A 17,694-nucleotide genomic window follows, 5' to 3' on the forward strand; every position below is an offset into this window, starting at 1 on the left:
AATGAAAACCTTTCTAAAAAATTGATATTCTTGGAACAGTTCTTCATGGCTACAAAACAAGGCAACAGTGCCTCATAAGCAAAAAACACATGTAGACTTGAGATGAAATGGAAAAAATGACTTAATGAGACCATTCACACACAAGTGTTTGAAAACACTACCAAAGTTCTTATTGGGTTCCAAAGAGTGGATGTTATTTATAATAATGCTTGAAATGCATACCAGTCTCTGGGAATTTAAACAACATGCCCATCAAAGGGGAGACTCAGGTTTCCAAACATCCAGGATTGAGCTGATGTGAGCTCTATGAATCACATTTTTCTAATACAAAATTCTTGGATCCTTTGTCTTTTTTTGCCATGTTTTTTCATCAATTATCACTTGCCTTTCCTGTTTCCATGCTATGCCAGAGAAAAACCATTATACTGAGGCCACAAATGTTTTACATTTGCTTCTTACATAGCATGTTTCACCTCATCCTCCCATTTCTCAACAGTACCCTGTTTGTTGAGATCTCAGTGTGTCACTGCACGTTAAGGTCTTCAAATTAACAGTGCTATATGCTTCTAAGACATGATTGGCTCTTTTAAAATCAGAATGAACGTTCACTGGTATGATAAAAGGTTGTAGTGGTTTATTATGCTAATCACAGCTGGGAGAACTTCACATTTCTGCGGAGTCTGATTAGTTTTGACTGCTAAATAATGAATAATAGAGAAAAATCTGATTCTTCAGTCCTGTAATGATTATACATCAGCATATGCAAAGCAGTTGTTAATCAGGAGATTAGGTGTCAGCCTGTTTAGAAGCTCAATCACAAGAACTGAAATGAAGAAAACACGTACCTGCTAATTAAGAATGTGCACACATCATATCACTCAGGAGCTCACTGCTTCCCATTTGCCATGTCATCTTTAGTCACAATCTTGTGTCAGATGTGGCACTTTTTAATCTAAATAATGTTCCACATCTGTTTCACGTGGGTGTGACATGAAAATGATCAAGGTTCTAGAAGAGTAGGCAGTTGGTGTGAGGACATCAGCCCTATCTGCTTGGCTGGGCCCAGGTAGCTGCACAGCTGCCTCATTTCCAAGTGACTGCTTGGAAATTGTCACCATGTCCCTGCCTCCCAACCTGCTTTGTGCAGAGGTTTTTCTTTGCAGCCCCTCAGTGCAGGCAGCCCTTTTGGCTGCTGTTGTGTTTGAACACTGCACCTCCAGCAGCACTGGGTGTCGCAGCACAGGTAACCGGAGGTGTTTCAGGCTGCTTTCCCTATCCCAGGGAAATATCTGCCAAAAGCAGCAGCAGAATCATCAGCCTGGCACAGAAGTGACCTTAGGAAGTTTTCAGGCCAAAGCTTTGCAGAGCATTCCCCAATCTATGTTTGATTTGCTTTAGCCATAACACAGATTTTAATTCCAGTAGATTGTTTCCATTTTTACTTGTATTCAAACAAGTATTCAAAGCAAACCTCATTTCTTTAATTCTTGCATTAGTGTGAAGAGCAGAGAAGGGACTGAGAAAAACAAGCAGTAAAGGGGGAGGACAGGGGGAGAGATCAGAATGAAGTAGTAATTAATGTTCTGATCGGTAGAAACGGTAGTGGGTTTGTATATGGAAGTACGTAAATACAAAAGCTAGTCGTCTTGTTTGGATAGCTCTTTAAAACACTTTAACTTCTGAGAAATTACTTAACTCGACTGACCTGGAGACAAATGCAGTGTTGCAATACTCTTGTTGAACTTCTGTTAGTCGGTCCTCAGAGAATTAGTCACGTTTACAACCTTCCTCTAAATAGCCAACTTTGAGACCAACCATGTGGCAACAGATGAGCTTTAAACAGAAGTTGCATAAACTGAAGTTGTTTGTTTTAAGGAAAAATGTATTCTCATGGGGTCAAATGCCCTTAGGAGACTTGATAATGTGTTGTTCAGCTACATTTTGAGTATTTTACAAACTGGAGACCTTGGGGTGCTTTCCTTTCTCCCAAGAGGTAGAAGCCTACTTCTGGGTGCCAGATGAATACCCAAGGATGCTGGAAAAATGTTTGGTAACAATAAACCTTGTAAAAATATGTAGAAAGTTTTTTTTTTTGACGTATATATAGGTGTATACCAAATGATATATTATGAAGCTGTGGAGATTTTATTTGCTAGTTTGAAACCTAGCATCTCCCAAAGTGCAGGTAAGATAGCTAAGAAATTTGCATTCTTTTACTGAGGTAGCAAGGTAGCACCTTCAAATAGCATGGCTGGACATGCAAATTTCAGACTTGCATGTGGAGGTTTGGTAGAGATAAGTTGTTTTTTTAAACATTAGTGATACTTTTCAAAAGCATTTTTAATTCTCAGTACTACTGAATCCAGCCACAGGAAAAGCAAACTGAACTATAAAAATGTAAATCCCAGGAGCCTCCCCTGGCATCTCTTGATTGTCCATGAGAGTTTTGATTTCAGTAGTGCAACTGGATCTGGGGTGGTTTTCCAGCTGCTTATTCAATGGCAGCTTTCCTTGGAGCTCCTCCCCAAAGAGCAGGAGGTGGGTGGCAAGCACTGGAAGTGTGACATGCCAGAAGCTGTACAGAGATGCTTGGTGGGGGTTCCAAATTAGATCCTTGATAATGACCCCCACACAAGCAGACAGGAGTCACTCTGGGACCAAATGCTGTTACTCTATGCACTTGCTTGTGCCTTCTCATTCTCTTTTTCTATGTTCTGGCACACTAGGATTTTACCTCTTCAAGTGGTGACGCATCCCTTTCTTCAAGCTGCCTTACATCTGCTGTGCTGTTACATACACATGGACTCTGTGGCACTGTTCTTCTCCACCCTCACCAGCCTAGGCTGGATCATGCTCCTCGTTACAGCACTAATTTTGCGGGGGTCTCTCCTGCAGCAGGCACATTGCTGGTCTGCCCTAGTGCGTGCAGGAGGACACAAGGAATGAACTGTGATTGCATTATCATGGGTCAGGTCACTACTTGCAGTCCTGTTCAGCTTGTTCTGGGTCATTGCAGCAAAGTGATGGAATTCACCCTGTGCTTCCTCCCGTAGGCCAGTGAGCGCCATGTCCACTTTGTGATATCGCGGCAGACCAGAGAGCAGCCCCCCGACATCTTGCAGGAGACGGGATGGATTTACAGCAGCAGCCCCCAGCCCTGTCCTGCTGAGAGGATCAGTGCCAGTAAGGTGAGGACACATCTGCTCTGCTGTCCTTGGGAGAGGGGACCTTTGTGTGGCTGACTGTGGGTCTCAGGGTAGCCTTTCTGGATCCTGTCACCAGTAGTGTTGTGTCTTATTCTGCAAATGAAATATAAAACTGTGCTCCTCATCATTTGTGCTGCAGGAAATGTTTCTTCCCTCACTCACTTTGAGGTGAGAAGGGGAAGAGAAGGTGAAGAGGGATGGTGGGACAGTGGTGTGATGGGCGTGGAGCTGGACTTGTGCAGAGACCTGAGCCACACAGGGAAACATGCTTCAATGACTATAAGAGGTTTATTGTTATATCTCCAACTGAAGAAATGTGTGCAGGAAACAGCTTTCATAGGTTGATCTAAGAGATTCCTATAGGCTTCTTGGAAGTTACAGTAGTTATTAATCTGTTGAATGTTTCTTAACCTACAAATGCTTTGACCCAGCTCAAGAGCTGGAAGGTCCCCACTGGCCATGCCAAGTGTACCAGTTTTCTGCTGGATTTGGACACCAAATGTGCTGGTTTTGGAAGCTTGTGCTTGACTGTACCACTACTGTATGACCCTAGGGAATGTCATCTTCACAGCAGAAACACTGGGAGTGCCCTCCCCTGCAAGTGGGAGTGCCCTCCCCTGCAAGTATCTCAGTATCCAGGTCTTGTCCTTGGGCTGAGAAGGACAGGGACAAAGGAGTATGGTGTTGGTCTAGAAAATGGCAGCCTGTGTCAGAGGGGCTTAGGTGCTCTCTTCTGTGTTTTAAAGACTTGCCTGCATTCAGAAAAGTGACTCTGACCCATCTGAAGTCATAATTGTAAGTAGGAGTGATGCCACTCAGACCAAATTAAAGTGCTGTATGGAGGTGCTCCTGGTGAGTGGCAGTGGCTTTTCTTTAATACTATGTATTAACTACAGTAGATTGAACATAGTTTTACTGTATGCAAGAACATCCTTGCAGAAATTAATTTCTTTATTTCACTAAATTTAAGTTACATTCCTGGTTAATTTATGTCAATTACTCTGAGTGTCACCCCTACGCAAAGCCTCACAAGCTAGTCCTTGGCCCCCTGCACCAGGGGGGTGTCAGGAAGGTAAACAGCAGGGCTGCTTAAATCCATCCTGCCTGATGGGCAGCCAGAAGTGCACCTTAAGAGACCTTTTGTCTGAACCAGATGCCAGATTGGGTACACAACTATCAGCCAGAAGACGAGCCCAGCTCTGCATTACAGATGCATAATGATACTCAATCTTTGCAGGCTTCCTTTAAAAAAACAAACAAATAAACAAAAAAACATTTAGTCAGTGTTTTTAATGAGTAAAAAATATAGCAGTGTATTTTTACTGTTAGTATCATTTTCTGTGAAGTCTCAGTCCCAGCTCTCGGTAAGGATCAGCAGGAGTTAAATCATGGAGCAGTCAATGCCTGGTAGCCACTAGCCGGTAGCAGTAGTGCCCAGTTAATCATGCATCTGCAAAACATTACTTACTAATGAAGTAATGCTTTCCTTAGGGAGATATGTGTAGGACAGCAATTATATCATGTTGCTGCTATATGATTTCTAGTGATGCTTGGAGCACCTGCTAGTTCTACCATGGAGATCTGATTAATTGATACCATGTGGGACTACACTGCTTGTTTTTCATACACTGCCCCAGATCCCTGCCCCAGGTCCCAGAGATCATTTTCTCTTCCTATATCAAGAGGTATCGGACAAGTCTGGTAAATTCAACATTATCTGGGGGATCTATAAGCTTAGCAGGTCAGCATTAACCTTGCAACTGTCCCTCTAAGGCTAAAAAATCATCTTTTGTTGAATAGACCATAGCTTGTGGGGGGATTTCCAGTTTGCCTCAAGAGATGTGTGCCCCACTAGAGCGTGAGTGGGATGCTGTGGGCTTCTGCCCAGTGCCACTGCTGGGGCACTGTCCAGGTAAGATCAGAGCCAGGAAACAAAGCTTGGAGCTACTACCACCTCCCTTTGTCTCTGTGCTGGCAGTGGAGAGCCTATCTCAGAGAAGATGCTCTGGCAATAGATCTGTAGATCAGTACAGCCAGTGGACGCAATTATCTTCAGACACTGAGGGCTTTTGGGATTATACAATCACTACTGGAGTGTTATTTGCCCTTTTATAGAGTACAAGCATGTCAGTTTGAATTTCTCCTGCTTTTTTGCTGAAGGTTCAACTGAGCATCATTTGCAATTCAAGATCTTTAAACTCTAAGCTTTGGCAGGCTTAAAATGTTATTTTTTTTAAAAACAGACATTAGTGCAGGCATAATGCTTGCAGGCCTAGGGTCTGCACAGTGTCCAAGTGCAGCATGTGCTCCTTCTCACACACAAGGCAACGCAATGCATATTGTCTGCAGTTTACTGCCAAGGGAGTTTGCTATGTGTGTGTGGTTTGGTGGATCTGCTACCTGCTGCCATTGGTGGCATTGCTTTATTACGTGTGATGGATAGAATTATTGCTAACTGACCTGAATTTTTATGGATTTTAGGTGTTTATTTTTTTCCCTGGCCTCACCTTAGTGTGTGGTGTTAGCATGTCAGGAACACTCTCTTTGAGGGAAGCAGTTCTCATGTACATAAGTATGGGCTACAAGTCTTGCAAGCCTTGCATTTGGTGCCAAGAGTGAACTCAGCTTCCAGCAGCCACCTTGTTCATACAGGGGCTGAGACATCACTTTGGGCCAAGCTGTTGCCCTCCCATCAACTTGCATCTGTCTGGAAAGCGTGAGAAGGCAGCTCTTTCAGGCTGGTATGGATGGTAATTGGGCATGTAATGCCACCTCCTTTTGCAGTGGCAGTGATGGGCTGTGTGTGGTGTGCTGGGAGACTTGGGGCCTTGTAAACCATATTCTGGTCTGCAGGGTGGGGGGATGGCTTCTGCCTGGATTCAGAAAAGAGATGTCAGGATCATTCTCTTGTGCAGCAGAGGCTGCTGAGTAGGGCTGGAATGAAGAAATAGGCCAGATTTAATTTCTTTGAAGTCAGTGGGAACTTTGCCATTAATTAAATAACACTTATTTTTAATTGGAACTGATCTCTTGCTCCACTCTCACTAAATGCCCAGTAATACTTAAGTTATCCCATTGCTTAAACAGGAGACGTTCTGTGGACTTTCAAGCAGGTTAGCCTTCAGGTGAAATGCATCTTCTAGAAACAGCTATGTACTTTGCCTTCAAGACATGCATCATGGCTTTGATGTTGTGATAATCTGCTGTAAATATTTATTTTACAGTAAATATACCCCCTGATATTTTTTAAAAAGGAGAAAATGAACTGTTATATTTTTCTTCTGACCTCTGAGGTCACTTCAAAATGACAGAGGAGGACAATTGTTTGGAAGAGAATGCATCGAAATGCAGTCACTGATAAACACTGCCTTTCAACTGGTTTATTCATTATCAGTGGTCCTTCCAGGAAAGCTCTACGTGTGTTTACTAAAAAAGGCTTTGCTTCACTTTCATCACTGCCTTTGTCTCAACTGAACCACCCTAATTCCTCTCTATCTGAAGCCATGTAAAAGGACATGTGGATGGAGCAGCTTCAAAGGAAAACTGATCCTACGTGCTTGAGTATACAACTACCACTGCTTTTATGATTCTTTGCTGAAATGTAACAGGACAATTTGTTTGCCAGCACTGTTCAGAAAGCTCTGATTCCTCAAAACTAGAGCCCTGTCTGGCTTATCAGCCAGCATTTGTGGTGCCTGGGACATGATGGACATGGCAAGAGAAACAGGATTGCTCGAGTTCAACCTAAATCAAAATTGCATATTTTGTTACAGAATTACGAGCTGCGTTGTTGTGAAAATTAGTAGTTCCCTTCCACCATTCACTTCAGGAAGTGGCTATTTCCTGACAAAAAGCCATTCCCTTTCAAGGAGGAGAAAGGGCAACATTTTTTTTGTGCAAACTTGGATGAAATGTTAAGTTTAGTTCGCACAGACACAGAACTCTACTGTGTTTAAAACATTTATACCTTGAAGACAAATGTGGTCTTTGGAATGATTGAAATGTGCTGTATTGGAACATCCGTGTTCTATAAAGGAGAATGTCATAAAGCCTCAGAAATGTTTAGGTTCAGTTGGAAGCTGTAGACCCAATGACTCTGACACAGTGCCCATGTGCTGCACACAGAGGTTGGTGTGTCCAAACAGCTGCCTCAGCTTGCTGTTGTTTGCAGTGATGAAGAGATCTTTTTCACCAATTTCTTTGCCTTTTTGTTCCCAAGGGTCTGCGGCTTCCCCAAAGATGAAGCCATTCCAGCACTATGTATAAGCAAGCACTCCACATCGCTGTCCCTGCACCACAGAATTCTCACCCAGGCTGTTCCTTTTTCCTCCCTATTCCCATATAACTCTTTTGCTGCTCTTTCCCTTCCTCCACCTTGGTGGTGGCAGCAGCACAGGCCTGCCTGCTCCTCTTTCTGCTCTGCTGGAACAGGAATCGAGGTGGGATGTCGTTGTGGGATCTGAAATTGATTGGAGGAGATTAATGTGGCTTTAAATGAGATTTATAGATTATTTTTGCATCTCATGAGTGTGAGGTCATGCTTGTGAATGAGAAGGGGGCGGGGGTTGCATGTGAAATACATTTAGCAGCTATTCTAGCTCCAAGAGGGCTTCTGCGACAGGAGTATGGTTCTTCATAGCCTGATAATTACACAAGCAAGGAATAGTGGTGGTCCTAGCTGGTCTTAGCATCAACAACTTTTCTTTCTTCTTTTTAATCATTCTCCATATTTATATTTCAAAGATCTACTCCTCAGAGTTTCATGGCTAAGACACTTTCGAGTTCGGTGGGGGCTGTCTGACTTTAAGGTGTGGGTTATTTTGGCTGTACCTCTGGCTCTGCAGAACCTAAGCCCAGGAGTGGCAAGCAGCTGTCAAGTGCTTTGGTATTCCCTAAATATTTCCTGGTGAATACTTGCTTCAGTAGAAATTGCTTAAGCTGTCAGGGGGTCTCCTTGCCCACCGTGTTTGTTGTTGCTGTTTTTGCCATCACAGAGCACTCTTCACACTGTCACCTGTCATGAGAAGGTGGTGGCTGTCAGGAAAGATCACACAGAATCACTGGGAATGACTGTGGCAGGCGGAGCAACAAACCGAGAATGGGATTTGCCTATCTATGTGATAAGCGTTGAACCAGGAGGAGTTATCAGCAGAGACAGCAGGATAAAAACAGGTAAAAAGATGGGGATCTTGGCAGCCTGCTTTAATTCAAAGGGTTCCTTCAAAAAGCAGGGATAGCGCAGAATCATCATGCCCTGACACTTTCAGCTTCCCAGAGGCTTCTGTTGGGAGGCGGCAGACCAGAGGGTCTCAAGTCAGCCCCCAAAAAAGTAATAATTCACAGCAACAACCACCTCTGAGAAGGGAAATGTAGGCGTATTGTGGTAGGAAAAGCCTGCACCACTATCTCCTAACTGCTGAAATCTTCATTATGCAACATTTGTGATTGTTCTGTGTTTTTTTATGTACATTTCTGAGCTTGGTTGTCATATAATTTATGAGCTCTAAGAGAGATAGCTGAGCAGAATTCCCATCATATATGAAGTAATACTAATGTCTTGTGGCTCAACATCTTGCCTAAAAACTTTGGCTTTGTACCTCCATTTGGCTTTTGATGCAATCAGAGGCATTCATGGATTCTCCCCCTCCATGAGCACAAGCCATCCGGAGCAAGTTGAGGTACATTTTTTCAGTCTTTTTTTGCAGGAACTGATAGAGGGCAAAGGAATGGTGACGGATGCCACTGTTCTGGGGGTGCTATGTCTTCTCAGCTTCATCTGGTTACACTGTCCCGAAGCTGCAGGGAATTTCTTACTGCACAGAAGGAATTACTCTGCTCCTCACAGCACCAGGACAGTCAGAACAAGGAGAGAATTGGTCTTTTTGAGCCCTGCAGCCTACCCCAGCCTATGTAGGGATCTCGTTTTGCAGGAACTGTAGCTTCTCCTCATGCGTGTGACAACACAACAGGAGCAAACAGGCAGCTTTTCCCCTCTTCTCCTGCTGGGAAATAACTGCCTCTCAGTGGGATGCATTTTCCAAAAAATAAAAAAAAATATTTTAAAAAATAGATTCATTGTGAGGCAGACAACCCAGCATGGAAAATTCAGCCTGGTTAATTTGATAAAATTGAAAACAAATGAATACATGATGTTACAACAGTACCATAGGCTTCCAAGGTTTTGAGCAGCCTTAAGAGTTTTGCTTGCCTCCCGGGGCAGACCACAGGAGAGGTTCACTCAGCAGTGCTGGGACTGCCAGCATGGGGGATGCAGATGGGTGCTGTGAGAGCACCCCAGATTTGAAGAGGGGTGTTCCTCTGCAAGGACAACCACAGCGCTTATGGGATGTAGGTCAGGTGGTGCCATCAACAGCTTCATTGGACAGCAAGCTCTTGGATCTGGATTTTGCTTGTTGTCAATGGGGACACGTCTAAGCAACACCAGCAGGGTCTTTTCAACCATCTCTTTTTATCACAGGTGACATACTCTTGAACGTGAACGGGATCGACCTGACAGGGGTCAGCCGAAACGAGGCTGTGGCCCTGCTGAAAAACACCAGCTCTTCAGTGGTGCTCAAGGCCCTGGAGATGAGGACATGTGATGGCCGGGAGCGCAGCGAGGCTGCCGAGCACAGCGAGTGGTCGCCATCCTGGGTGACGTGGCTGGGGCTGCCCCGGTGAGTCCGGCTGTGGCCGCCTCTCGCTGAAGGGGAGTGGGAGGAAAGATTTGTGTTCTCTGGCAGTTCTCTTTTTTGGCTTGATTCATTGCCCTGACATGCTAATTAAATCCAGGCTCCGTCACAGACTTTCCTCTAAATACCTCCCCTTTGTAAGTGGGTATGTGTACATGGAAAATTAGACACGCAGATCCCCTCGCAAGGGAGGGAAGTATTCTGAGTTGTTCCAGTCCTGAAAACGTATCTGGCACTTAGGGAGTGAGAGGAAGAACTTGTATGGAGGCCTTGGCTCGACCACCCTGCAGAAGGCAGAGCTGCCCCTCCTGCTGCTCCCAAGCTGCACAGCCTTCATTCTCCCTTGCCAAAGGCAGCTGGATTGTTTGGCTTTGCCCAGATGTTGCACAGTGCATACAGTTGGCCAGCATCTCCAAATCACCTCTCTTCACCCCACCCCCGACTGGAAGAAGCACATTTGTCACACGCAGGAAGCAGCTGTGTTGTCCTTTCAGAAAGGATAATGAAAGCCACGTCGCATGCCGTGAAGTTCTCTCCCAGTTGGTGCACACAGTGTATACCTGCAGCTTCAGAGACATTTTGTGAAGTACAAACTGAGGACGTGCTGCGAGTCTACGAATGCAAAACCCTCCTTCCCCAGCCTCAAAGAATGAAGATTTCAGACTACTAGCTATTTCCACCCGTATTCCTGAAGCCAGTGGAGGTTCAGAAAATCTCTTTCTCTTGTGAGAAGAAAGAGTCTGCAGCACAGCTGGGCCTTGCTCAAATTCAGGACATGACCTCACCTTCCCACTTGCACAGGGATTCGATGCTCTTCTTCCTCTTGCCTTGAGCAATGTTGAGCTCCTTCACCTTGCAGCAAGCTCTGCTTTGATGGCCAAGTGGTGCCTTGCATGGATGTGCTCTGTGAGCCCATCTAAAGCTAATACCTTCGTCTAGAGCAGGCTGGTTGTGTGCCTGTCACCAATGGAGGAGAAGTTCCTCCTGCAGTGGAGTGGACTGAACTCTTATTACTGTGAAGGAAAAGCAGTAACAAGGAAAAGCAGAAAACCAATAGCCTATCACTGGCTCCCCCAGGAATGGTGAACTCCTCTCTCCCAGTCGTTCTGCAGGCAGGCATAAATAGTGAGGTTATCTCTCCTGCTTGCTTCCTCTGCGTTCCTGAGTGTGACCACTGCATTTTTACAGGTGATAACATGCAGCACTGGAGCATGAGTAATGTTCCCTGTAGAGAAGGAGGCAAGCAGAGCAGGCTTTGTGATGCTGAGTCCTGCCTCCAAGTCTATAGCTAAATGGGCACAAGCGATGCACCCTGCTGCTTCTGGTGTCAGTGCACCTTTGCTCTGTTGCATAGACAGCCTGAACTGCCTGCTTTTCATCTCCTACCCACAGCTGCCCGAAGTTCCCACGTCCTCATTGAGGTGACTGAGGTGAAGGACAGAGCTCCACAGTGCTGCAGACTCGCACCTGGTATTCCCATCCATCAGTAGTGCTTTGAAGTGTGTGAGGAAAAGGGAGGTATCTTTTTCTTCATTTGAAAGCAGTATCTGAGGTCCCTCTATCCCCCCTTCCAAAGGCTGCATGTGTGAAGCCATTACCACCAGTCTAGTCTGAAGGAAAATCCGCCCCAGTGTCAGCAAGCTTGCAAACAGGAAGCTCATTGTGCTTTCAGCCCAGCTGCAATGGCAAAGCACACTGTGGCCTTTCTTTGCCAACCCGGGGCAGGGCATTAGTATGCTGGTCCAGCATGCCGGTCCCACCACCAGGCTGAGATAGGGGCCAGAGTTGGGCAGGAGTGATGGTAACAAAGGTGTACTTCATCCTCAGCAGGAGATGGTTGGTGCACGTGAGGATCAGATCTGGATTTGTTCATTACATACAGTTGGAGTCTTCACTTTCCCCCCCACAGTGCATGCTCATATGAAAGTATCATATGAGCTCGTTTTCCTCCAATCTGAGCATTCAGCCTTTCCCTGTCTGCCCTTCAGTGTGCTTTTGGCAAGGATCACAGCGCAACTGATTTTGAGGTATTTCCATAAGTCCCATGGATTTCCAAGCTGGTACAGAAAATGATTCTCCATTCATACACACTTCAAACAGGCCTGTCTGAGTAAAGGTGCCTGGTGTGCAATCAAGGAGCAAGGAGCATGAAGTAAAACCATACCATTTACCAGAGAGACTGCTCCAAAGTGCCTGCATCTAAGTACAACTGAAACAGCTGGTGGTAAGGTAGCAATGTCAAAATCATCTCTGTATGAGATCACGTGAGGTACTCAGGAAGATGGACAGTACATACCTATGTGAGAAAAACTTCTGGATCCAGTTAGTAGCAGCAGAATCAGACAGACAGGTTATCTGTCCTCACTGAAGCTCACAGCCTTAGAAAAGCTGTCCTGCACAATTCAACGTTTGCGGAACTCACTTGAATTTTGGCAATCTTAATATTGGCCTCAATAGCTTTTCTCTGTGATTTGGTAGTACGTAAACAACTTCTCTGTTCTTTCTGTAGCACAGTCCAGCACAGGGTGGTTATAAAATAGACACACATGTGAATCTGACATCTGTCAAAACTTGGACTGCATGGGCGCAAGGGCTGCGGGCTGTAGGAAACAGTGATGCAGAAACGTAAGCACTCTAGCCTGGAGACTTATTTCAGGATAGCTAATTTAATTTTTTGTTGTTGAGTAAGACAGGTCACGTTTATTGTTGGAGGGAAATGTTGTTAAGAATGCACAGAGTAAATAATGTGCAGCAGCTGGTGAAAAGCATTTCCCCAGCTCTGTGACATTTCTCCTGCTCCAGCTTGTGTTCCTGCTCCTTTCTTTTCTCTCCTTACGTTTCCTTCCCCAGCTAGCACTTAAAAATACTTTATAGATCATCCTGTCATAACATTTACAAGCGTTAGTACTTCACACGAGTGCTTTTGTTCATCTGCAAAGTGAGACGAGAAAGACAGGAGTTGGCCAAAGTCATTCTGCAAACCAGGGGTAGTACTGGGCCTAAAACATGGAGCTGGGAGGGAAGTTCTTCCAAATTAACTCCCTCCAGGCTCCGACGGGTGCAATTCTCAAACTTCGCTCCACTCAGGTGCTAGATGCTCCCCTGTTGCAGGCAGGAGGAAGTGACCTGTTTTTCCAACCTTATTGCTGCTGTTCTTCTGCTGCCAGGTTGGCTTTGACTCCCAGATCATGGGGCTGCCTACGCTTTGTAACAGGAGGGAACTGTACATTGCTGTTGAAAACAGGCCATTTTAAACTCCTTGTGCAGCAGTAACTGATGCTTGGATGTGACATTTCTTATGATAGGTCTGTGTCTAGGCTGCTTATCCTCAAGGCTCAAATCTGAGGCAGCTCACACGTAAATTATTCCTTGTCCTCAGCTTTTTGACCACTGGCATGCTTACAGATAGCAGCAAAAGACTGCAAACAGCTTTACTCCCAGACAGAGGGTAGTTCACTTTGGACTACTTGCAGTTTAGTGGGTTATGGTAGCTTAACTGGGTCAGATCAGTTGGGCTGGGGGTCACCACCACAGAAAACTAATCTACTCAGGCACACTAAGCATCTTCAGCTGACGTAAATACTTTCTCATTTTCTCTCTGCGGCACTTCTTGCTTGCCTTGATTACTATGCAGCTGGAGAGAGCCAAATGAAATACCTCCCTTCAGGCTGCTCTTTGCTCAGGACACTGAAGGAACAGCCTGGCATGTAGCTTGGCATCCCATGTGCTGGGCTCCTGGCATCACTTTCATGTCCCCAGCAGCATTGATGAATGGCTTACGAGTGGCACATTGCCGTGTTTGTGCCCTGTAGCCTATAGGTGAAACTCCATTTTGAAGGGGCAATAGGTGGAATGGGACCTTGGGGCAGGACATAGGGGTCCATCTCCAGAACAAAACAGCCATGCTGACGACAGGTGGTTTCAGGACTGACTTCAGGTAAGTAGGAGTGATTTTCTGCTCTGGTTTCAGCAAGTCCCTGCAAATCTGCATAGTAGGAACATCACCAGATGATCAGAAACTGTTGCACTGAAATTAATTCAAAAAATACTGGAGCAAGATGCATCTCGTTCTTCCTAAAGGAAATGAAAGTTTGGTGCTCTGTAACATCAGAACATTGGTTTATTCTGATTCAAGATATGGTGCAAGGGCAATGGGCAACTGAAACTCAGCCACTGCATTAAAGTAAAATACCTTTTGCCTTGGTAATTAGGTACAGCACATGCTAATGCTGGCAAGCATCCTCCATTTCACTTACATCTAGCATAGATCTTTATAGCATGTGTTTGTGCCTTCCAGACTGATGGAAACTGTGTAGCTGTTGTTTTTACAGAATGTTGTACACAATGCATGTCTTCACTGTGTCCTCTCCTCATGTCTTCACCTGCTTGACAGTTTTTCTATAGCATACGGATTTAACCTTCCAGTTTCCTTAGGTAAAGACCATCATGCTGGGCAGCAGAGCCCCTGTCCCTCAAACCAACACGGCATAATAGCACTACCAGCTGGGCCCTGGCACTGCTTGGTCATGACCTTGATAAGTACCATCAAACACAGAGGTCCTGAGTGATTCTGCACATTTAAGTGCACAGATGGTAAAGTACTAATGCCTGGCTGCTGAGGAAAGAAAAAAAAAGAAGTCACCTGTTTCTTACATTAGCAGCCAGTGAATGCCTGCACAAACATTATATACCTACCATCCTGGCAGCAGGTGAATATTTGTAGGCCCTGGGGGATTAATTGATTACTACTATAAAATCCTGCTGTGAACACAGCAAAAGCATTATTTGGCAAAATTTAAAAACACTAGACGTAGTGGTCTCTGAGATAAGGTTATTAATCCTTCTATGGAAGAAAGGTCAGCTGTTTCTTAGAAACCTGAAGTGTTTCTGAATAGAGCTTGTTGCAGTTTTTGCTGTAGGCCAACATGTCCATTTGGATGTGGAATAGCAAAAGGATTTTCAGGCTTTTCAGTCATTCCTGGGCAAACTGGTAACGATGAGTGGATTAAGAATTAAGGACAGTCTCTGTTGTTCTGCAACTAATTTATTTATTTTGTTCTAATGGGTTAAAATGAAGAGGCATTCTAAGTAATGTACTCATGAGCCATATGCAAAATTTAAGAGTCTAATCCCCACACTGCTCTTACTTCCCCCTATTCTTTGTTTCAGCTAAGCATTGAATAAGCATAACCTGGTTGATGCCCCATCCCTGGAGACTTTTCAAGGCTGGATCAGGCCCTGGGCAACCTGAACTAGCTGTGATGTTCCTGTTCATTGCAGGGGAGTTGGACTAGAGGCAGACTGCAGCTCACTTAGCAAAAATACTGATAGTTGTTACAGTCTGTTTCCAACAGCAGACTCAGTACTCCAGTGGACTGACTGAAATGAATGGGATCTGCTCATCCTCCGTGCTCCAACTCACCATGTTGCTTGGCAAGAAAAGCTCAGGATTCCTTCTTCCTGGAGTAGTTCTTTGTGTGATCTCTGCCACTGCTGTAATTCTGGCACAATGCATTGGCCTTGGATTTTTGTTTAGTTCTCAATCCCTGGCTACTTTTGATACAATTAATCACACACAGAAGATAAAAGCAGTCACTGGATTGTATGAGGCAAATGAAATACAGTTTCTAGAATTACAGCTTACAAATATTAAATCCAGTCTGAGAGTGTTTTCATCACTTTCAGTCGTAACTAAAACATTTCCATTAAATCTTACCATGTGAACCAACTGATTTATTATTTTAAATTCAAGATGAGCTAGTTCTTTCACTTCTAGCATAACGGGTAGTGAAAAGCAGCACTGAAGTAAAGAAGGAAATGGCAAGTGTTTACTGCAAGGGAACTTCGACGTTATTCACATCTTCAAAACACCGTATGAGCATATGAAGAGGCAGATGCCTCATTAATCCAGAGTTAGCTGTAAGACATTTAATCAGACTGCTTTGTTTCAGGTATTTGTACAGCTGCAAAGAAATTGTATTACGAAGAAATACATCCGGGAGCCTCGGCTTCAGCATTGTGGGAGGCTACGAAGAACACAGTGGAAACAAACCTTTCTTTATCAAATCCATTGTTGGGGGAACACCAGCATACAACGATGGAAGAATCAGGTAATGGGAAATGCTACTTCTCACTAGGTTGTCTTTCATCCAGATTTTTTAAACAAGGTTTGCTTGAATGCTGTAAATGGGGAAGTAAAAGATAGGAAGACAAGCATATTTCATATTAACAAATTAAAAATTTCTAGTGAGCTCAGTGGAGTACAGAATTAAGCTCTGAAAACAGGACACATGTCCTGAACTTAAACAGACTTACTTTCATTGTAGAGTATTTCTGGATGGCTTTCTTAGCAATCTCTAGTATAAGATGCATCAGTTTGATTTCTAGGGCAATAAAAAGAATGCCAGCAGAGGAGCTGTTCTACACCCCCAGCGCAGATAAAAGCCAAACCGAACAACAAAACCATCCAACCACAATACTACATAGTCTTTAAAAGGTGATTATAAAAAGGAGGGGAATCAACTTTTTACTTGGGTAGACAGTGACAGGACACTGCTCTGTGCTGCTCTGTTCCCTTATTCATGAACAGCGGTGAGCCTGAAAATAATGGTGACACTTCTCCTACCCAATGAATGGACATACTTTGGCACTGTCCAAGGAGAAGTGCCCTTGTTTAATATTCTCATATTTTGCCTTTTGTTTTTTCAGATGTGGAGACATCCTCCTCGCTGTCAATGGCAGAAACATATCAGGAATGATGCACGCCTGCTTGGCAAGGATGCTCAAAGAACTAAAAGGAAAAATTACTCTCACGATTGCCTCCTGGCCTGGCACTTTTTTATAAAACAAATCTTCATGGAGATCTCAAGAAGTAATTTAACACAGAAGAAAGGCAAACAAAAACAAGAAACACTACAGCTGTCAGCCATCTTTGCTTTTTGGGAGGCCAAATATGTGTTTATAAAGAAATGGTTTGTGAAATTTCAACCTGCATGTCAAGAAAAGCCAAGTTTAGACAAAGCAAAGGCACGTGTCAAAGAATCACTTTAGAGTGATTTAAGCTACAGACTAAAGTTATTCCTTCCCCATGTCCACAAGTTTGTTGTTTTTTTTTTTTTTTTTTTTTCTTTTTTTAGATATCTATTTAATGCATTATAATAATAATGAAATTCAGGGAGCAGCACCTCCTGCTCACCCACTTTATTTTGATTTAGGAAAAGAAATCCCTGAATAACCTATGGAAAAAATCCTTGCAATTTTTCTAATTGCAAAAATCAGGTGAAGATTTTTATCCAACACATGAATAGCACTTTGGTTATGTGTACCTTTTTGAATCAGCATGAAGCTGATATTTTGAAGACTTTCAAGTACCCTTTGTTATTCTGTAAAACTGTGAATTTCTAAAATTATTAAAAATAACTGTAACTGTGTACTTGTACAGATGTTATTTGCATCCAAAAGAAAATGAACCGGTACCCTGATGACAAAGTGTAACTTCTGCTGTGCTGCCGTACCAATCTCACATGTCACTGTGCTAGAAGGTAATCTGAAAGTGATGATGGACTTGTTATTTTTTTCTTAAAATAGTTCTTTGCCTTTCTCTGCAAGATGCTCATTTTTCAAAGTCTTATTTTTTTTTTCTCCTAAAAGCCAGCAATGCGGAGAGGCTGTGTTTGTTCATCTTTATCACGTTAGGCACAGCTGTCCCCAAGCACGGAGACTAAAATGAACTTTCTCTTAAGCCACTGAAAAGCAGCAGGGATGATTATCCAGTTTAATTCTTCTTTACGCGCCCA

The 17,694-nt window shown here is 44.0% G+C and overlaps 1 protein-coding gene across 1 annotated transcript in view; it reads left to right on the plus strand.

Annotated features, from left to right (window-relative positions):
- Window positions 1-16,742, plus strand: part of LNX1 (ligand of numb-protein X 1) — a gene marked incomplete at both ends in the record, with an annotated part of 58,310 nt that extends 41,568 nt beyond the window's left edge. The window contains 5 exons of the mRNA XM_079534736.1: window positions 3,054-3,188; window positions 8,201-8,378; window positions 9,685-9,883; window positions 15,850-16,008; window positions 16,607-16,742. Coding sequence (XP_079390862.1) covers window positions 3,054-3,188; window positions 8,201-8,378; window positions 9,685-9,883; window positions 15,850-16,008; window positions 16,607-16,742 — 807 coding nt within the window. The remainder of the gene's footprint in view (window positions 1-3,053; window positions 3,189-8,200; window positions 8,379-9,684; window positions 9,884-15,849; window positions 16,009-16,606) is intronic.
- Between the last annotated feature and the right edge of the window lie 952 nt (window positions 16,743-17,694).

This window comes from Tetrao urogallus (assembly GCF_951394365.1).
Source record: "Tetrao urogallus genome assembly, chromosome: 4".
In the NCBI taxonomy this organism is placed as follows: domain Eukaryota; kingdom Metazoa; phylum Chordata; class Aves; order Galliformes; family Phasianidae; genus Tetrao; species Tetrao urogallus.